This window comes from Hyperolius riggenbachi, chromosome 2 (genome assembly GCF_040937935.1).
Source record: "Hyperolius riggenbachi isolate aHypRig1 chromosome 2, aHypRig1.pri, whole genome shotgun sequence".
In the NCBI taxonomy this organism is placed as follows: domain Eukaryota; kingdom Metazoa; phylum Chordata; class Amphibia; order Anura; family Hyperoliidae; genus Hyperolius; species Hyperolius riggenbachi.
Genome location: NC_090647.1, coordinates 3,977,227 through 4,000,533, shown reverse-complemented (window position 1 = coordinate 4,000,533; position 23,307 = coordinate 3,977,227). Strand labels below are relative to the sequence as shown.

At 49.2% G+C, this 23,307-nt stretch overlaps 1 protein-coding gene across 5 annotated transcripts in view; it reads right to left on the bottom strand.

Annotated features, from left to right (window-relative positions):
* ARFIP2 (ADP ribosylation factor interacting protein 2) overlaps positions 1-23,307 on the bottom strand; it is a 185,053-nt gene that overhangs the window by 8,902 nt on the left and 152,844 nt on the right. For all 5 annotated transcript variants that reach the window (XM_068266456.1, XM_068266458.1, XM_068266459.1 and 2 more), the window contains one exon: positions 1,670-1,844. In XM_068266456.1, coding sequence (XP_068122557.1) covers positions 1,670-1,844 — 175 coding nt within the window. The remainder of the gene's footprint in view (positions 1-1,669; positions 1,845-23,307) is intronic.

The following is a 23,307-nucleotide window of genomic DNA, read 5'->3' as shown; positions in this document are numbered from 1 at the left end:
GGAGGGTGTCAGAGAGCAGGGGATGATGGCTGCTGTCAGTAGGAACCTGTGGAGGGTGTCAGAGAGCAGGGATGATAGTTACTGTGAGGAGGACCCTGTGGAGGGTGTCAGAGAGCAGGGGATGATGATGGCTGCTGTGAGGAGGAGCCTGTGGAGGGTGTCAGAGAGCCGGGATGATGGTTACTGTGAGGAGGAGCCTGTGGAGGGTGTCAGAGAGCAGGGGATGATGATGGTTACTGTGAGGAGGAGCCTGTGGAGGGTGTCAGAGAGCAGGGATGATGGTTACTGTGAGGAGGAGCCTGTGGAGGGTGTCAGAGAGCAGAGATGATGGCTGCTCTCAGTAGGAACCTGTGGAGGGTGTCAGAGAGCAGGGATGATGGCTGCTGTCAGTAGGAACCTGTGGAGGGTGTCAGAGAGCAGGGATGATGGTTACTGTGAGGAGGAGCCTGTGGAGGGTGTCAGAGAGCAGGGGATGATGGCTGCTGTCAGTAGGAACCTGTGGAGGGTGTCAGAGAGCAGGGATGATGGTTACTGTGAGGAGGAGCCTGTGGAGGGTGTCAGAGAGCAGGGATGATGGCTGCTCTCAGTAGGAACCTGTGGAGGGTGTCAGAGAGCAGGGATGATGGTTACTGTGAGGAGGAGCCTGTGGAGGGTGTCAGAGAGCAGGGGATGATGGCTGCTGTGAGGAGGAGCCTGTGGAGGGTGTCAGAGAGCAGGGATGATGGTTACTGTGAGGAGGAGCCTGTGGAGGGTGTCAGAGGGCAGGGATGATGGCTGCTCTCAGTAGGAACCTGTGGAGGGTGTCAGAGAGCAGGGATGATGGTTACTGTGAGGAGGAGCCTGTGGAGGGTGTCAGAGAGCAGGGGATGATGGCTGCTGTGAGGAGGAGCCTGTGGAGGGTGTCAGAGAGCAGGGATGATGGTTACTGTGAGGAGGAGCCTGTGGAGGGTGTCAGAGAGCAGGGATGATGGCTGCTCTCAGTAGGAACCTGTGGAGGGTGTCAGAGAGCAGGGGATGATGGCTGCTGTCAGTAGGAACCTGTGGAGGGTGTCAGAGAGCAGGGATGATGGTTACTGTGAGGAGGAGCCTGTGGAGGGTGTCAGAGAGCAGGGGATGATGGCTGCTGTGAGGAGGAGCCTGTGGAGGGTGTCAGAGAGCAGGGATGATGGCTGCTGTCAGTAGGAACCTGTGGGGGGTGTCAGAGAGCAGGGGATGATGGTTACTGTGAGGAGGAACCTGTGGAGGGTGTCAGAGAGCAGGGATGATGGCTGCGGTCAGTAGGAACCTGTGGAGGGTGTCAGAGAGCAGGGATGATGGCTGCTGTCAGTAGGAACCTGTGGAGGGTGTCAGAGAGCAGGGATGATGGTTACTGTGAGGAGGAGCCTGTGGAGGGTGTCAGAGAGCAGGGATGATGGCTGCTGTCAGTAGGAACCTGTGGAGGGTGTCAGAGAGCAGGGATGATGGCTGCTGTCAGTAGGAACCTGTGGAGGGTGTCAGAGAGCAGGGATGATGGTTACTGTGAGGAGGAGCCTGTGGAGGGTGTCAGAGAGCAGGGATGATGGTTACTGTGAGGAGGAGCCTGTGGAGGGTGTCAGAGAGCAGGGATGATGGCTGCTGTCAGTAGGAACCTGTGGATGGTTTTCAGAAGCAGTGGATGGTCCCATCTCACCTTGTTTTCCTGCAGGAAACGCAGTTTAATTGTGACATCACCACGCAGTTTCTCATATTTGATGCGATGCGTCTGGAAGTTTTGCTGGGCGATTTCTATGCGGCATAAAGTGGCCGCATCCCGAGGTCCCAAGCTCAGCTCCTCCAAGTCAGCTCGATACGCGTCGTACTCAAGTCTGAGGGCAAACAGAAAACTTGCACTGAAATATCACAAAGTCAAACTCAGAAAAGCCCTCACTCTGTAGAGGGACGATACCCGGCCGGTCTACTGGTCACATGACTTTGCAGTGTGCTAGTATGGGTGTGGCTAAGCTCTATGACCATTCTGTAGAGGGACGATACCCGGCCGATGTACTGGTTACGTGACTTTGCGGTGTGCTAGTATGGGTGTGGCTAAGCTCCATGACCATTCTGTAGAGGGACGATACCCGGCCGGTCTACTGGTCACATGACTTTGCAGTGTGCTAGTATGGGTGTGGCTAAGCTCTATGACCATTCTGTAGAGGGACGATACCCGTCCGATGTACTGGTCACGTGACTTTGCAGTGTGCTAGTATGGGTGTGGCTAAGCTCTATGACCATTCTGTAGAGGGACGATACCTGGCCGATGTACTGGTTACGTGACTTTGCGGTGTGCTAGTATGGGTGTGGCTAAGCTCCATGACCATTCCGTAGAGGGACGATACCCGGCCAATGTACTGGTCACGTGACTTTGCGGTGTGCTAGTATGGGTGTGGCTAAGCTCCATGACCATTCTGTAGAGGGACGATACCCGGCCGATGTACTGGTCACATGACTTTGCGGTGTGCTAGTATGGGTGTGGCTAAGCTCCATGACCATTCTGTAGAGGGACGATACCCGGCCGATGTACTGGTCACATGACTTTGCAGTGTGCTAGTATGGGTGTGGCTAAGCTCCATGACCATTCTGTAGAGGGACGATACCTGGTCGCTGCACTGGTCACATGACTTTGCAGTGTGTTAATATGGGTGTGGCTAAGCTCCATGACCATTCTGTAGAGGGACGATACCTGGCCGATGTACTGGTTACGTGACTTTGCGGTGTGCTAGTATGGGTGTGGCTAAGCTCCATGACCATTCTGTAGAGGGACGATACCCGGCCGATGTACTGGTCACATGACTTTGCGGTGTGCTAGTATGGGTGTGGCTAAGCTCCATGACCATTCTGTAGAGGGACGATACCCGGCCGATGTACTGGTCACATGACTTTGCAGTGTGCTAGTATGGGTGTGGCTAAGCTCCATGACCATTCTGTAGAGGGACGATACCCGGCCGATGTACTGGTCACGTGACTTTGCGGTGTGCTAGTATGGGTGTGGCTAAGCTCCATGACCATTCTGTAGAGGGACGTTACCCGGCGGATGTACTGGTCACATGACTTTGCCGTGTGCTAGTATGGGTGTGGCTAAGCTCCATGGCCATTCTGTAGAGGGACGTTACCCGGCCGATGTACTGGTCACGTGACTTTGCCGTGTGCTAGTATGGGTGTGGCTAAGCTCCATGGCCATTCTGTAGAGGGACGATACCCGGCCGATGTACTGGTCACGTGACTTTGCGGTGTGCTAGTATGGGTGTGGCTAAGCTCCATGACCATTCTGTAGAGGGATGATACCCGGCCGGTCTACTGGTTACATGACTGCAGTGTGCTAGTATGGGTGTGGCTAAGCTCCATGACCATTCTGTAGCGGGACGATACCCGGGCTGTTCTACTGGTCACATGACTTTGCAGTGTGCTAGTATGGGTGTGGCTAAGCTCCATGGCCATTCTGTAGAGGGACGATACCTGGCCGCTGTACTGGTCACGTGACTTTGCGGTGTGCTAGTATGGGCGTGGCTAAGCTCCATGACCATTCTGTAGAGGGACGATACCCGGCCGATGTACTGGTCATGTGGTTCCCCTAGATCCCTGAATGGCAAGATGTTCTATGTGGTAATTACCATGTCCAACGGTATGGGGAAGGAGTCCAAACTATTGGCCAAACTTTTCTAGCAAGCACATTCATCATTACAGTCTATTATTTAGGATGAATTACTTGAACTCCTATTGCATTGCCCTGTACCTTTCATTGCCCCTCAAGCCTTCCCTGCTACCCTTTCCTTAGAAGGGCTCGTGACATTAAATATATGTTGCCAAAACAATAGATATAGGTTTGATGGATTAGGACTGTAATAATGGGAATGATTCCTTTATAAACCGGTGATATTAGAAAATAAGATAAAGATATGAGCAGAGAATAAGCACCATCCTTGGGTTATTTACTGGAAGGGACTAAGATACTATATACGTTTCTTACTACACTGATGAAATGATAGCAGTGAATGTTGCCGTTTATATAAATATCCATGTTTACAGGGGTTACCATGACAACTAGATCGGAGAGGGTCGATGCAGAAGAAGAATATATAGAAAATCTGATGATAAATATCGAGGCATTCAATGAATGATGATGATCCCATTATAAAACTTGTGATGGTTTAATGTTGTGGCTGTAACAGTGAATCCTTGTCAGTCATCCTTATCCTCGTGAATAGTGTGGGTGGAAATTAATGACATTAAACACATAGGGCTTAATTCGCAAAAGAGTGCTAGCTGTTAGCGCGAATTTTCGCATTGCGTGCGATCGCGAATTTTCGCGCGAACCGATATCGTTTTCGCGCAAAAAAAGCGTTTGCGCGATGCGAAAATTCGCGCGAAAACGGCCGTGCTAACAGTTAGCACTCTTTTGTGAATCGAGCCCATAGACACATATCGATAGAACCTTATAATTCCCCCTCCCGAACTGGTATCAGATCGGATGGGTGAGGCAGGAGGTATCAGGAAGGAATACTGCCCTGTGATTGTAAGCCATAAACGTCCGCCCTGCACACAATACGTCCCCATGCCACACACAGCCTTGTTCACATTAGTGGCTGTGGTGATTGGCCGCAATGTCCGGATCCCGCCCATTCTAATCGGCATTCTCCAGTGATATGTAGGAGTAGAGATGATGTCTACGCTCTGATTGGACGCTTAGTCCAAGGACGAGCAGAATACACTACCACCACATGTGATTGGTGGAGACATTGTGAGATGGGCGTGCTTCCCCCCTGCGGAGACCAATCACAAACGAGTAATGTATCCCTATGGAGAAACCCGGCGAACTGCCCATTTAGTCGTTTCTGGGCTACTGAGGAGAGCGATCTGCGCAGGACCTTCTCCCCACACACGTGTATGTTTGAGAAGGTTTCTAGAAGCTGGTCACGCTATTAGAAACTACATGGCCAGATATAGGGGAACCAATGGGGACTTCTGATGAATGACTGACAATAGCTCTGGACCAATGGGGGGTTTCAATTGGGGACAATCCCACCACTAATGGGATCCACCTTCTCCCAAAGGGAATAGAAGGAGAGGAGCAATATAGGCTCATTTGGCTGCTAACTGAGCATGAGAGCACGTCGCTATATCTGTGTCTAGAGAAATGTATATTTAATGCTGTGTTTGCTCAATGTATTTATTTCATTTATTTGTTGTATTTATAAAACGCCAACATACTACGCAGCGCTGGACATTAGTTTAGGTTACAGACAATATTAAGGGGTGACATACAGCAATATGACAATACAGGAAGACAAGAAAGACCAGATCACACAGCACAGTATGAGTACAAGGTAATGCTTAGTCACTGGATGGAGCATGGAGATCACACAGCACAGTATGAGTACAAGGTAATGCTTAGTCACTGGAGGGGAGCATGGAGATCACACAGCACAGTATGAGTACAAGGTAATGCTTAGTCACTGGATGGGAGCATGGAGATCACACAGCACAGTATGAGTACAAGGTAATGCTTAGTCACTGGATGGAGCATGGAGATCACACAGCACAGTATGAGTACAAGGTAATGCTTAGTCACTGGAGGGGAGCATGGAGATCACACAGCACAGTATGAGGACAAGGTAATGCTTAGTCAGTCACTGGATGGAGCATGGAGATCACACAGCACAGTATGAGTACAAGGTAATGCTTAGTCACTGGATGGGAGCATGGAGATCACACAGCACAGTATGAGTACAAGGTAATGCTTAGTCACTGGATGGGAGCATGGAGATCACACAGCACAGTATGAGTACAAGGTAATGCTTAGTCACAGATGGAGCATGGAGATCACACAGCACAGTATGAGTACAAGGTAATGCTTAGTCACAGATGGAGCATGGAGATCACACAGCACAGTATGAGTACAAGGTAATGCTTAGTCACTGGATAGAGCATGGAGATCACACAGCACAGTATGAGTACAAGGTAATGCTTAGTCACTGGAGGGGAGCATGGAGATCACACAGCACAGTATGAGTACAAGGTAATGCTTAGTCACTGGATGGAGCATGGAGATCACACAGCACAGTATGAGTACAAGGTAATGCTTAGTCAGTCACTGGAGGGGAGCATGGAGATCACACAGCACAGTATGAGTACAAGGTAATGTTTAGTCACTGGATGGGGAGCATGGAGGTCACACAGCACAGTATGAGTACAAGGTAATGCTTAGTCACTGGATAGAGCATGGAGATCACACAGCACAGTATGAGTACAAGGTAATGCTTAGTCACTGGATGGGAGCATGGAGGTCACACAGCACAGTATGAGTACAAGGTAATGCTTAGTCACTGGATGGGAGCATGGAGGTCACACAGCACAGTATGAGTACAAGGTAATGCTTAGTCACTGGATGGAGCATGGAGATCACACAGCACAGTATGAGTACAAGGTAATGCTTAGTCACTGGATGGGAGCATGGAGATTACACAGCACAGTATGAGTACAAGGTAATGCTTAGTCACTGGAGGGGAGCATGGAGATCACACAGCACAGTATGAGTACAAGGTAATGCTTAGTCACTGGATGGAGCATGGAGATCACACAGCACAGTATGAGTACAAGGTGATGCTTAGTCACTGGAGGGGAGCATGGAGATCACACAGCACAGTATGAGTACAAGGTAATGCTTAGTCACTGGAGGGGAGCATGGAGATCACAGCACAGTATGAGTACAAGGTAATGCTTAGTCACTGGATGGAGCATGGAGATCACACAGCACAGTATGAGTACAAGGTAATGCTTAGTCACTGGAGGGGAGCATGGAGATCACAGCACAGTATGAGTACAAGGTAATGCTTAGTCACTGGAGGGGAGCATGGAGATCACACAGCACAGTATGAGTACAAGGTAATGCTTAGTCACTGGATGGGAGCATGGAGATCACACAGCACAGTATGAGTACCAGGTAATGCTTAGTCACTGGATGGGAGCATGGAGATCACACAGCACAGTATGAGTACAAGGTAATGCTTAGTCACTGGATAGAGCATGGAGATCACACAGCACAGTATGAGTACAAGGTAATGCTTAGTCACTGGAGGGGAGCATGGAGATCACACAGCACAGTATGAGTACAAGGTAATGCTTAGTCACTGGATGGAGCATAGAGATCACACAGCACAGTATGAGTACCAGGTAATGCTTAGTCACTGGAGGGGAGCATGGAGATCACACAGCACAGTATGAGTACAAGGTAATGCTTAGTCACTGGATGGGGAGCATGGAGATCACACAGCACAGTATGAGTACAAGGTAATGCTTAGTCACTGGAGGGGAGCATGGAGATCACACAGCACAGTATGAGTACAAGGTAATGCTTAGTCACTGGATGGGGAGCATGGAGATTACACAGCACAGTATGAGTACAAGGTAATGCTTAGTCACTGGAGGGGAGCATGGAGATCACAGCACAGTATGAGTACAAGGTAATGCTTAGTCACTGGAGGGGAGCATGGAGATCACACAGCACAGTATGAGTACAAGGTAATGCTTAGTCACTGGATAGAGCATGGAGATCACACAGCACAGTATGAGTACAAGGTAATGCTTAGTCACTGGAGGGGAGCATGGAGATCACACAGCACAGTATGAGTACAAGGTAATGTTTAGTCACTGGAGGGGAGCATGGAGATCACACAGCACAGTATGAGTACAAGGTAATGTTTAGTCACTGGAGGGGAGCATAGAGATCACACAGCACAGTATGAGTACCAGGTAATGCTTAGTCACTGGAGGGGAGCATGGAGATCACACAGCACAGTATGAGTACAAGGTAATGCTTAGTCACTGGAGGGGAGCATGGAGATCACACAGCACAGTATGAGAACAAGGTAATGCTTAGTCACTGGCTGGAGCATGGAGATTACACAGCACAGTATGAGTACAAGGTAATGCTTAGTCACTGGAGGGGAGCATGGAGATCACAGCACAGTATGAGTACAAGGTAATGCTTAGTCACTGGAGGGGAGCATGGAGATCACACAGCACAGTATGAGTACAAGGTAATGCTTAGTCACTGGATAGAGCATGGAGATCACACAGCACAGTATGAGTACAAGGTAATGCTTAGTCACTGGAGGGGAGCATGGAGATCACACAGCACAGTATGAGTACAAGGTAATGTTTAGTCACTGGAGGGGAGCATGGAGATCACACAGCACAGTATGAGTACAAGGTAATGTTTAGTCACTGGAGGGGAGCATAGAGATCACACAGCACAGTATGAGTACCAGGTAATGCTTAGTCACTGGAGGGGAGCATGGAGATCACACAGCACAGTATGAGTACAAGGTAATGCTTAGTCACTGGAGGGGAGCATGGAGATCACACAGCACAGTATGAGAACAAGGTAATGCTTAGTCACTGGCTGGAGCATGGAGATTACACAGCACAGTATGAGTACAAGGTAATGCTTAGTCACTGGATGGAGCATGGAGATCACACAGCACAGTATGAGTACAAGGTAATGTTTAGTCACTGGATGGGAGCATGGAGATCACACAGCACAGTATGAGTACAAGGTAATGCTTAGTCACTGGAGGGGAGCATGGAGATCACACAGCGCAGTATGAGTACAAGGTAATGCTTAGTCACTGGAGGGGAGCATGGAGATCACACAGCACAGTATGAGTACAAGGTAATGCTTAGTCACTGGATGGAGCATGGAGATTACACAGCACAGTATGAGTACAAGGTAATGCTCAGTCACTGGAGGGGAGCATGGAGATCACACAGCACAGTATGAGTACAAGGTAATGCTTAGTCACTGGAGGGGAGCATGGAGATCACACAGCACAGTATGAGTACAAGGTAATGCTTAGTCACTGGAGGGGAGCATGGAGATCACACAGCACAGTATGAGTACAAGGTAATGCATAGTTACTGGAGGGGAGCATGGAGATCACGCAGCACAGTATGAGTACAAGGTAATGCTTAGTCACTGGATGGAGCATGGAGATCACACAGCACAGTATGAGTACAAGGTAATGCTTAGTCACTGGATGGAGCATGGAGATCACACAGCACAGTATGAGTACAAGGTAATGCTTAGTCACTGGATGGAGCATGGAGATCACACAGCACAGTGTGAGTACAAGGTAATGCTTAGTCACTGGAGGGGAGCATGGAGATCACACAGCACAGTATGAGTACAAGGTAATGCTTAGTCACTGGATGGAGCATGGGGATCACACAGCACAGTATGAGTACAAGGTAATGCTTAGTCACTGGATGGGGAGCATGGAGATCACACAGCACAGTATGAGTACAAGGTAATGCTTAGTCACTGGATGGAGCATGGAGATCACACAGCACAGTATGAGTACAAGGTAATGCTTAGTCACTGGATGGGAGCATGGAGATCACACAGCACAGTATAAGTACCAGGTAATGCTTAGTCACTGGATGGGAGCATGGAGATCACACAGCACAGTATGAGTACAAGGTAATGCTTAGTCACTGGATAGAGCATGGAGATCACACAGCACAGTATGAGTACAAGGTAATGTTTAGTCACTGGAGGGGAGCATGGAGATCACACAGCACAGTATGAGTACAAGGTAATGCTTAGTCACTGGATGGAGCATGGAGATCACAGCACAGTATGAGTACAAGGTAATGCTTAGTCACTGGAGGGGAGCATGGAGATCACACAGCACAGTATGAGTACAAGGTAATGCTTAGTCACTGGATGGGAGCATGGAGATCACACAGCACAGTATGAGTACCAGGTAATGCTTAGTCACTGGATGGGAGCATGGAGATCACACAGCACAGTATGAGTACAAGGTAATGCTTAGTCACTGGATGGGGAGCATGGAGATTACACAGCACAGTATGAGTACAAGGTAATGCTTAGTCACTGGAGGGGAGCATGGAGATCACAGCACAGTATGAGTACAAGGTAATGCTTAGTCACTGGAGGGGAGCATGGAGATCACACAGCACAGTATGAGTACAAGGTAATGCTTAGTCACTGGATGGGAGCATGGAGATCACACAGCACAGTATGAGTACCAGGTAATGCTTAGTCACTGGATAGAGCATGGAGATCACACAGCACAGTATGAGTACAATGTAATGTTTAGTCACTGGAGGGGAGCATGGAGATCACACAGCACAGTATGAGTACAAGGTAATGCTTAGTCACTGGATGGAGCATGGAGATCACACAGCACAGTATGAGTACAAGGTAATGCTTAGTCACTGGATGGAGCATAGAGATCACACAGCACAGTATGAGTACCAGGTAATGCTTAGTCACTGGAGGGGAGCATGGAGATCACACAGCACAGTATGAGTACAAGGTAATGCTTAGTCACTGGATGGAGCATGGAGATTACACAGCACAGTATGAGTACAAGGTAATGCTTAGTCACTGGATGGAGCATGGAGATCACACAGCACAGTATGAGTACAAGGTAATGTTTAGTCACTGGATGGGAGCATGGAGATCACACAGCACAGTATGAGTACAAGGTAATGCTTAGTCACTGGAGGGGAGCATGGAGATCACACAGCACAGTATGAGTACAAGGTAATGCTTAGTCACTGGGTGGAGCATGGAGATCACACAGCACAGTATGAGTACAAGGTAATGCTTAGTCACTGGAGGGGAGCATGGAGATCACACAGCACAGTATGAGTACAAGGTAATGCTTAGTCACTGGAGGGGAGCATGGAGATCACACAGCACAGTATGAGTACAAGGTAATGCATAGTTACTGGAGGGGAGCATGGAGATCACGCAGCACAGTATGAGTACAAGGTAATGCTTAGTCACTGGATGGAGCATGGAGATCACACAGCACAGTATGAGTACAAGGTAATGCTTAGTCACTGGATGGAGCATGGAGATCACACAGCACAGTATGAGTACAAGGTAATGCTTAGTCACTGGAGGGGAGCATGGAGATCACACAGCACAGTATGAGTACAAGGTAATGCTTAGTCACTGGAGGGGAGCATGGAGATCACACAGCACAGTATGAGTACCAGGTAATGCTTAGTCACTGGATGGGAGCATGGAGATCACACAGCACAGTATGAGTACAAGGTAATGCTTAGTCACTGGATGGAGCATGGAGATCACACAGCACAGTATGAGTACAAGGTAATGCTTATTCACTGGATGGGGAGCATGGAGATCACACAGCACAGTATGAGTACAAGGTAATGCTTAGTCACTGGATGGAGCATGGAGATCACACAGCACAGTATGAGTACAAGGTAATGCTTAGTCACTGGAGGGGAGCATGGAGATCACACAGCACAGTATGAGTACAAGGTAATGCTTAGTCACTGGATGGAGCATGGAGATCACACAGCACAGTATGAGTACAAGGTAATGCTTAGTCACTGGATGGAGCATGGGGATCACACAGCACAGTATGAGTACAAGGTAATGCTTAGTCACTGGATGGAGCATGGAGATCACACAGCACAGTATGAGTACAAGGTAATGCTTAGTCACTGGATGGGGCATGGAGATCACACAGCACAGTATGCGTACAAGGTAATGCTTAGTCACTGGATGGAGCATGGAGATCACACAGCACAGTATGAGTACAAGGTAATGCTTAGTCACTGGATGGAGCATGGAGATCACACAGCACAGTATGAGTACAAGGTAATGCTTAGTCACAGTGTGAAGCATGGAGATCACACAGCACAGTATGAGTACAAGGTAATGCTTAGTCACTGGCTGGAGCATGGAGATCACACAGCACAGTATGCGTACAAGGTAATGCTTAGTCACTGGCTGGAGCATGGAGATCACACAGCACAGTATGAGCACAAGGTAATGCTTAGTCACTGGATGGGAGCATGGAGATCACACACCACAGTATGAGTACAAGGTAATGCTTAGTCACTGGATGGAGCATGGAGATCACACAGCACAGTAGGAGTACAAGGTAATGCTTAGTCACTGGATGGAGCATGGAGATCACACAGCACAGTATGAGTACAAGGTAATGCTTAGTCACTGGATGGAGCATGGAGATCACACAGCACAGTATGAGTACAAGGTAATGCTTAGTCACTGGAGGGGAGCATGGAGATCACAGCACAGTATGAGTACAAGGTAATGCTTAGTCACTGGAGGGGAGCATGGAGATCACACAGCACAGTATGAGTACAAGGTAATGCTTAGTCACTGGATAGAGCATGGAGATCACACAGCACAGTATGAGTACAAGGTAATGCTTAGTCACAGTGTGAAGCATGGAGATCACACAGCACAGTATGAGTACAAGGTAATGCTTAGTCACTGGCTGGAGCATGGAGATCACACAGCACAGTATGCGTACAAGGTAATGCTTAGTCACTGGCTGGAGCATGGAGATCACACAGCACAGTATGAGCACAAGGTAATGCTTAGTCACTGGATGGGAGCATGGAGATCACACACCACAGTATGAGTACAAGGTAATGCTTAGTCACTGGATGGAGCATGGAGATCACACAGCACAGTAGGAGTACAAGGTAATGCTTAGTCACTGGATGGAGCATGGAGATCACACAGCACAGTATGAGTACAAGGTAATGCTTAGTCACTGGATGGAGCATGGAGATCACACAGCACAGTATGAGTACAAGGTAATGCTTAGTCACTGGAGGGGAGCATGGAGATCACAGCACAGTATGAGTACAAGGTAATGCTTAGTCACTGGAGGGGAGCATGGAGATCACACAGCACAGTATGAGTACAAGGTAATGCTTAGTCACTGGATAGAGCATGGAGATCACACAGCACAGTATGAGTACAAGGTCACATCGAGCGAGACCCCTGCCGCTGCCTGCAGAGACCAGCGCAGCAGCACCCGCGGCTCTGTCCTCCAAGGCATATATTCCACGCAGCCGCCACGAACTACCCAGGGACGAGCACCTCCATCCCTGCTGGCTGCTTCATCCACGTGGTGTGCGGCCTACCAACACAAGCTGAACCTCTGCCCTGCTCCAGCCACGTGGTGTGTGGCCTATCAATACAAGCTTGGCAACCAGAACACCCCGCAGAACCCTTGCCCGCTCCTCTACCTGCCTATGTGTGATTATCTTCCCTGCACAAGTCCTGATTGATTGCTGCTATGCATAGACCGCCTCACATGTACCTTTATCAGACTGTGATATTTAGCTGCTAAGCTTGGACTGCTTCATATAGACTGCAATTAGCCTGTGATATTAGCCGCTTCGCACGGACTGTTTCATATGGACTTCTATTAGCCTGTGATATTGCCTGCCACTGCCCCCCACACGGACTGCTACATTGCGGCTGACTGCCACGAGCCTGCCGCCCCCCCCCCCCCCCCCCCCTCCCATATGGACTTTACAGATGAACGGTTACTATAACTGCTGTGTACGATCTCTAATATTCACTTGCACGACAAACCTACTGTCGCTGTCTCTCTGCACTGCTCACACATGTCCCACTCCTGTATGATACCCACTGTCAACTGCTATAACCCATGCAATAGGCACTGTAAACGAGGGGGTTACAATCTTCTCGTGGATGCCACTGCTACGCTGCGGGCGCAGTGTCGGAACCGCAATATCTCCGATGCACCCCCTCTCATCTCAGGGCACCATCACCTACACCAGAGCTGAGCTCCTGGTATGGGAGTCCAAGGCCCAGGAACTTCCCCTGCGGGATACAGTTCAGGCTCACCTAGACCAGTGGACCCGTAGGCTCAGATACCGGCCTAGGGGGAGGAGAGCGGGCGCACAAGGCTGAAAAAGAAAGGTCTGCAATCACCGATCCCAGCCATTCTGCTAGCGAACGTCCGCTCCCTCCCGAACAAGCTAGACGAGCTGTTTCTATTGCTTGGCAGCAAACCCACGCTTGGTAGCAACTCCCCGGTACTCTGCTTCACAGAGACCTGGCTGAACGACAACATCCCGGATAACTCCCTTCATCTTCCGGGCTTTGACCTATTTCGTGCGGATCGCAACCAGGCACTCTCGGGGAAAAAGAAAGGCGGAGGTGTCTGTTTTTACATCAACTCCACCTGGTGCTCCAACACGACCGTCCTGCAGAAAGGCTGCTCCCCAGACATCGAACTCTTACTGATTAACTGCAGACCTCAGTACTCTCCCAGGGAATTCAACTCCTATGTCCTGGTGGGCGTCTACATCCCCCCGGATGCCGACACCAGTAATGCACTGTGCACAATCAGCGACGCCATCTCAAGGTGGGAGACACACCTCCCAGACTCCCTCTTCATCATTCTGGGGGATTTCAATAGGGCAAACCTACGCCAAGAGCTGCCCCGTTACAAACAACATATCACCTGCCCTACCAGGAACCAGAACACCCTGGACCACTGTTACACGGCCCTCAAAGACGCGTACAAGGCCATTAGCCGAGCTGCCTTGGGCAGCTGTGATCACTACTTAATCCACATGATCCCCACCTACAGAAGACACCTTGAAACCACAAAGCCGCTAGTCAAGCCTGTGAAGAAGTGGACAGACGAGGCGAAGGAGCAACTCCAGGCCTGCTTCGACAGCACCGACTGGTCAGTCCTGGAAGCTCCCTGCTTGGAGGAATGGTCAGAGAATGTCACCTCCTACATCAGATTCTGCGAGGAGACATGCATACCAGCGACAACCATCAAGGTCTTTCCGAACAACAAGTCCTGGTTCAACGGAAGGCTACGCAGGCTCCGGAGGCAAAAAGAGGAAGCCCACAAATCTGGAAAACCAGAGAGTTTCAGGGAAGCCAGGAACACCTTGAAAAGAGAGTTGAAGGTGGCAAAGAGAGACTACTCCAACAAGCTGAGTCGCAACCTCCAGTCCAACAATGTCCGGGAGGTCTGGAAAGGCCTAAGGGCAGCCACCAACTTCAAGCCTCCTTCTCAACACATACTCCCGAGCACTGCACTAGCTGAGGATCTCAACAAATTCTATTGCAGGTTCGAGGCCCAGCCCACCCTCCCGGCGGATCAAACGACCACATCCTCACCCAAGAAGACACCACCCCCCTCCTCTCCTCTCCTCCACACGCTGGTCATACCCCCTCAACACAGCTAACAGTCCAGGAGACCGATGTGCTGCGGCACCTCCGGAAGCTAAACACTAGGAAGGCCTCAGGCCCAGATGGCATATCCCCATCCTGTCTAAAAACATGTGCGGGTCAGTTAGCCCCGGTCCTTACCTCCATCTTCAACAGATCCCTGGAGCTGGGAAAAGTTCCCTCCTGCTTCAAAAAAGCCGACATCATCCCGGTCCCCAAGAAGCCAGGAGTCACGGACCTAAACAACTTCAGACCCGTCGCCCTAACCCTGATGATCATGAAGACCTTCGAGAGACTGGTCCTCTCCTACCTGAAGCTTCACACTGCCACCCTATTGGATCCTCTACAATTTGCATACAGGGCAAACCGGTCTGTGGAAGACGCCATTAACATCTGCCTTGCACATATCACTGAACACCTGGATAAACCAAAGACCTACGCAAGGATCCTCCTCCTGGACTTCAGTTCTGCGTTCAATACCATCTGCCCAAACATTCTGCATGACGACCTGGAACGGCTCGGTGTCGACCCAACCCTTTGCACCTGGATCAAGGACTTCCTTACGAACAGGACACAGCTAGTGAGACTCGGAGACTGCTCCTCCAGTGTAAGAACCACAAACACAGGCGCCCCGCAAGGATGTGTACTGTCTCCGATGCTCTTCTCCCTGTATACAAACAGCTGCACCTCCTCCACGGATACCGTCAAGGACATTAAGTTTGCGGATGACACCACCATCGTAGGACTCCTGGGCGATAAAGCGGAGCTGGAATATCACAGCGAGATCGAGCGGATTCTCAGATGGTGTTGTGACAACAAACTCGTACTAAACACAGCAAAACGGTGGAACGGATAGTGAACTTCAGAAGGTACGCACCACCACCCAGCCCGGTCATCATTGATGGCACCGAAGTCACCAGGGTACACAGCGCGCGGTTCCTAGGCACCACCATCACGGAGAACTTGAGATGGGACGTAAACACCTCTACCACCCAAAAGAAGGCCCAGCAGAGACTGTTCTTCCTGAGGCAACTAAAGAAGTTTGGCATGCCCAGGGAGCTACTGACCAGTTTTTATACGGCGACCATCGAATCTGTCCTTTGCTCCTCCATCATTGTCTGGTACTCGGGTGCAAATGCGAAGGACAGGCTCAAACTCCAAAGAGTCATCAATGTGGCTGAGAAGATCAATGGGTCGCCCCTGCCACCCCTGGACCTTCTCCACACATCCAGAATGAGGTCCAGGGCAAATAGAATCACACTCGATCCCTCCCACCCGGGCAATCACTTCTTCAGTCCCCTTCGCTCGGGACGTCGCTACAGGTCCATCTACACCAAGACCACCAGGCGTAGGAACACATTCTTCCCTCAAGCGATCACTCTCCTCTCCTCAACTCAGACCCTATCCCCAATGCCATCTCCTAAGCCCCTTCTGCACCTCGGGGCACTTAGAGGACGAACGCGCGCCCATAGGCGGACACTCATGTCCATCTCTGCTTAATACAGCGACAACCGCTTTATGTGTCTTGCTATGTGAAATGTTTCTTTTATAAATTGTACTATGTGTAATGTTACTTGCACTGTTTGCACTTGCCAATATGCCTTATGTCCACAAATAATTCCGGGTGCGGCGCCTGTCGCACTTGGCGAATAAAGTGATTCTGACTTCTGATAAAGTGATTCTGATATCGTTGAAAGGGAGTAAATCGTACTGTGAACCCGCCCTGTTTATGCTTAAGAGTCATAGCACTGTTTTTAATGTAAAATAAAAGTTATATTTTATCTGGATAGCCTGATACGGTTGCTCCTGTGTTTATATTTCACATTCAGAAATTGTGCTTTGCACATATATTACCGGTCTGCCCCCTAGTGGTGGATATGAGTTCCTGCACATATAGCACTGAGGATTATGGGACAGAAGCCATACTGGGCATATACTGTCTACATAATATTACCGGTCTGCCCCCTAGTGGTGGATATGAGTTCCTGCACATATAGCACTGAGGATTATAGCACAGAAGCCATACTGAGCATATACTGTCTACATATATTACCGGTCTGCCCCCTAGTGGTGGATATGCGTTCCTGCACATATAGCACTGAGGATTATGGGACAGAAGCCATACTGAGCATATACTGTCTACATATATTACTGGTCTGCCCCCTAGTGGTAGATATGAGTTCCTGCACATCTCATAGCACTGAGGATTATGGCACAGAAGCCATATTGAGCATATACTGTCTACATATATTACTGGTCTGCCCCCTAGTGGTGGATATGAGTTCCTGCACATATAGCACTGAGGATTATGGGACAGAAGCCATACTGAGCATATACTGTCTACATATATTACTGGTCTGCCCCCTAGTGGTGGATATGAGTTCCTGCACATATAGCACTGAGGATTATAGCACAGAAGCCATACTGAGCATATACTGTCTACATATATTACTGGTCTGCCCCCTAGTGGTGGATATGAGTTCCTGCACATATAGCACTGAGGATTATAGCACAGAAGCCATACTGAGCATATACTGTCTACATATATTACCGGTCTGCCCCCTAGTGGTGGATATGAGTTCCTGCACATATAGCACTGAGGATTATGGGGCAGAAGCCATACTGAGCATATACTGTCTACATATATTACTGGTCTGCCCCCTAGTGGTGGATATGAGTTCCTGCACATATAGCACTGAGGATTATAGCACAGAAGCCATACTGAGCATATACTGTCTACATATATTACTGGTCTGCCCCCTAGTGGTGGATATGAGTTCCTGCACATCTCATAGCACTGAGGAGTATGGCACAGAAGCCATACTGAGCATATACTGTCTACATATATTACCGGTCTGCCCCATAGTGGTGGATATGAGTTCCTGCACATATAGCACTGAGGATTATGGGGCAGAAGCCATACTGGGCATATACTGTCTACATATATTACTGGTCTGCCCCCTAGTGGTGGATATGCGTTCCTGCACATATAGCACTGAGGATTATGGCACAGAAGCCATACTGGGCATATACTGTCTACATAATATTACCGGTCTGCCCCCTAGTGGTGGATATGAGTTCCTGCACATATAGCACTGAGGATTATAGCACAGAAGCCATACTGAGCATATACTGTCTACATATATTACCGGTCTGCCCCCTAGTGGTGGATATGAGTTCCAGCACATATAGCACTGAGGATTATGGAACAGAAGCCATACTAGGCATATACTGTCTACATATATTACCGGTCTGCCCCCTAGTGGTGGATATGAGTTCCTGCACATATAGCACTGAGGATTATGGCACAGAAGCCATACTGAGCATATACTGTCTACATATATTACCGGTCTGCCCCCTAGTGGTGGATATGAGTTCCTGCACATATAGCACTGAGGATTATGGCACAGAAGCCATACTGAGCATATACTGTCTACATATATTACTGGTCTGCCCCCTAGTGGTGGATATGAGTTCCTGCACATATAGTACTGAGGATTATGGGACAGAAGCCATACTGAGCATATACTGTCTACATATATTACTGGTCTGCCCCCTAGTGGTGGATATGAGTTCCTGCACATATAGCACTGAGGATTATGGCACAGAAGCCATACTGAGCATATACTGTCTACATATATTACTGGTCTGCCCCCTAGTGGTGGATATGCGTTCCTGCACATATAGCACTGAGGATTATGGGACAGAAGCCATACTGAGCATATACTGTCTACATATATTACCGGTCTGCCCCCTAGTGGTGGATATGAGATCCTGCACATATAGCACTGAGGATTATGGTACAGAAGCCATACTGAGCATATACTGTCTACATATATTACTGGTCTGCCCCCTAGTGGTGGATATGAGTTCCTGCACATATAGCACTGAGGATTATGGCACAGAAGCCATACTGAGCATATACTGTCTACATATTACTGGTCTGCCCCCTAGTGGTGGATATTATTATTATTAATTATTATTTTTTATTTATATAGCGCCAACATATTCCGCAGCGCTTTACAAAGTACAATAAGACGACAAGGGGAACATTGAAACAGATGCAACTAACAAATGTACAGCAGAGTTCCAAGCAGCACAAATATTGTTACAAGTACAGTAAACATTAGGAGGATGACCCTGCCCTTGTGAGCTTACAATCTAATGGGTTGTGGGGGACACACTAGGTAAGGGGGTGGAGGAGGCGCCTGGAGATGGCAGCCTCGGCAGCTTGCTCTGTCTTTTTATATTTGTTTTATGTATTTTTGCCTTGTGCAACCCAACCCGGATAACCTTCACCAGTGAACAGCTACTGAGCATTCGGAACTTGGCTAAATATAATCTACCCCTGGATATTTCATCTACTCTTCTGGGGATTCTGACCAGTGGAGGTACAGTGCTGAACCAGGCAGTGAGGCTTAGAAGAAGAGGCAGGCGCTCTGGGATCCAGACTCGCTTTCGACGCAGAGGACTGCGCTCTCCACTACCTGGAATCATACTCTCTAATGTCAGGTCCATATGCAACAAACTAGATGAGCTTCAACTACTGATCAGAACAAAGAAGGACTTTCATCTCTCTGCGGCCCTTTGCTTCACAGAGACTTGGCTATCTGAGCTTATTCCAGACAACGCTCTGCCGATTAATGGGCTTACACTCTACAGATCTGACCGGGACCCACTTACTTCTGGCAAAACCAAAGGTGGAGGACTCTGTTTCTATATTAATGATAGGTGGAGCACGGATGTTACAGTTATTAAGAGGACATGCTCGGCTGGGCTGGAAACACTCTTCATAAACTGCAGACCCTACTATTCACCCCGTGAGATCTCTTCATTTTGGTTGCTGTGTACATCCCTCCACAAACATGTATGCAGCCTTCGCTCCAAGATCTCGCAGATCAAATCACCGAGGAGGAAAGGGAGTACCCAGATTCTTTTTTTATCATACTAGGGGATTTCAACAGTGCTAACCTTTCCAAAGAACTCCCCAAATACAGGCAACATGTCACAAGCGCAACTAGAGAAGGTAAGACACTTGATCACTGTTACACTACGACTAAGGACTCGTATCACTCTGTCAGCAGGGCAGCTTTGGGGAACTCTGATCATGCTGTTATACAGCTTATCCCAACATACATCCAAAGACTAAAAACTGCCAAACCTGTAGTGACCACAGTTAAGAAATGGACGAGTGAAGCTGTAGAAAAACTACAGAGCTGCTTTGATTTAACTGACTGGAATTTATTTAAAGAATCCTCCAGTGACCTAAATGAATACACTGACGCTGTGACATCATGAATACACTGACGCTGTGACATCATATATTACCTTTTGTGAAGAGTCCTGCATCCCCACAAAAAAGTGCACGAGGTACAATAACGATAAACACTGGTTTACATCACATCTTAGGAAGCTGCGCCTCGATAAAGAAAGGGCACATCGTACAGGCGATAAAGTCCTCTACAAAGCTGCGAAATACAAACTGCAGAGAGCCATTACCGACACAAGAAAAGATTATTCACAAAAACTTGAGAAACAATGTTCAAACGCCGACTCATTCACGATATGGAAATCTCTGCATGAAATTACCAGCTACAGGAAGAAATCTTCGCCCCCCTCACTACACAATCTGCAGCTTGCAAATGAACTGAATACATTTTATTGCAGGTTTGACACTACCAACAAAAGCCAAACACAACAAGTCAATTCGCATAATTTCCATCTCTGCAGCAGGCAAACTGAACACTCTTCCTGCCAGCCAAAGTCTCCACCCCCTGCGGTGCCTCAGCACTCCTCCAGCCAGCCAATGTCTCCACCCCCTGCAGTGCCTCAGCACTCCTCCAGCCAGCCAATGTCTCCACCCCCTGCGGTGCCTCAGCACTCCTCCAGCCAGCCAATGTCTCCACCCCCTGCGGTGCCTCAGCACTCCTCCAGCCAGCCAATGTCTCCACCCCCTGCGGTGCCTCAGCACTCCTCCAGCCAGCCAATGTCTCCACCCCCTGCGGTGCCTCAGCACTCCTCCAGCCAGCCAATGTCTCCACCCCCTGCAGTGCCTCAGCACTCCTCCAGCCAGCCAATGTCTCCACCCCCTGCGGTGCCTCAGCACTCCTCCAGCCAGCCAATGTCTCCACCCCCTGCAGTGCCTCAGCCCTCCTCCAGCCAGCCAATGTCTCCACCCCCTGCGGTGCCTCAGCACTCCTCCAGCCAGCCAATGTCTCCACCCCCTGCGGTGCCTCAGCACTCCTCCAGCCAGCCAATGTCTCCACCCCCTGCGGTGCCTCAGCACTCCTCCAGCCAGCCAATGTCTCCACCCCCTGCGGTGCCTCAGCACTCCTCCAGCCAGCCAATGTCTCCACCCCCTGCGGTGCCTCAGCACTCCTCCAGCCAGCCAAAGTCTCCACCCCCTGCGGTGCCTCAGCACTCCTCCAGCCAGCCAATGTCTCCACCCCCTGCGGTGCCTCAGCACTCCTCCAACCAGCCAATGTCTCCACCCCCTGCGGTGCCTCAGCACTCCTCCAGCCAGCCATCGTCTCCACCCCCTGCGGTGCCTCAGCATCTACACAACACAGGAGGCCAGACACAATCTATTGACCTGTCCCCAGATGTGCATGCTCTAACAATACGCCAATCAGATGTAAATGGACTCTTTAAAAAACAAAACACCAGGAAAGCAATGGGACCAGACGCTGTGTCTGCGAAATGCTTGAATCTCTGTGCCGACCAATTAACGCCTGTATTCACAGACATATTCAAAGCATCTCTCGAACTCTCAATTGTTCCGGACTGTTTTAAAAGGTCAACTATTGTACCAATCCCCCCCCCCAAAAAAAACCTACATGCTTAAATGATTACAGGCCTGTTGCCCTGACATCATTGGTCATGAAAGCATTTGAAAAACTGATAATGGCTTATCTGAAATCCATCACAGATCCCCTGCTGGACTCTCTGCAATTTGCCTACAGGCCTATAGCCGCATCTACACACGTAGATGCGGCCGCGAAACTCCTTATCAATCGATCAGCGGCCCGATTGATAAGATCCAACAGGACGGATCTTGCTTCCGCCGATTCCCTGCTCGCTCCCCGCGAGGGGACAATGGCAGGGAATCGAGCGGAAGATAAGCGGCGCCGGTGGGGACGAGCGGGGAATCGAATGCGGGGGACGCGGAAGAAGCGATCCGGCGGCTAATTGAGCCGCCGGATCGCAGGCTCACCTACGTGTGTAGATGAGGCTTAATAGATCCGCAGATGATGCGGTGAACATGTGTATGCATTATGTACTTCAGCATTTAGATATCCCAGGAACCTACACCAGGATTTTATTTATAGATTACAGCTCTACATTTACTACCATAATTCCATCACTGCTGCACAGCAAGCTCTCCCAGCTACACATACCTGAATCCATCTGCAAATGGATAACCAATTTCCTAACCGATAGGAGACAGCGTGTTAGACTTGGTAAACTCACATCAAGCTCTCTGACAGTCAGTACTGGTGCACCCCAGGGCTGTGTGCTTTCCCCACTGCTCTACTCACTGTACACCAATGACTGCATCTCCACAGATCCATCTGTTAAGGTTCTGAACTTTGCAGATGACACAACAGTAGTTGGTCTCCTACAAAACAGGGATGAATCTGCATACAGGCATGTGGTGGGACAGCTTTCTTCCTGGTGCAGCAGCAACAACTTGGAAATAAATGCTCTCAAAACTATGGAGATGATAATAGACTTTAGGAGATCTCCCCCCCCCCCCCCCCCAGCACCTCCCCTTAACCATAAATGGATCCACAATAACCCAAGTAGAGTCATTCAAGTTTCTTGGGTCCACGATCTCACACAACCTAAGATGGGACAACAACACTGCCACTATTGTCAAGAAAGCACAACAGAGGATGTACCATCTACGACAGCTGAAAAAGTTTGGCCTACCTCAAAATCTAAGGGTGAAATTCTACACTGCAATCATCGAATCCACCATAACATCATCCATGACTGTATGGTTCAGCTCCTGCTCAGCATTAGGAAAGGGGAGGCTGCAGCGCATCATCCGATCAGCGGAAAGGATAATTGGCTGTAGCTTCCCTTCCCTGCAGGATCTTTACGCTAGCAGGTGCAGAAAGAGAGCATCCAAAATTGCCTCTGACCCCTCTCACCCAGCTCACTCCATCTTCCAGCTCTTGCCTTCAGGAGTAAGATTCCGGGCAATCGCTACAAAAACCTCTAGACACAGGAACAGCTTTTTT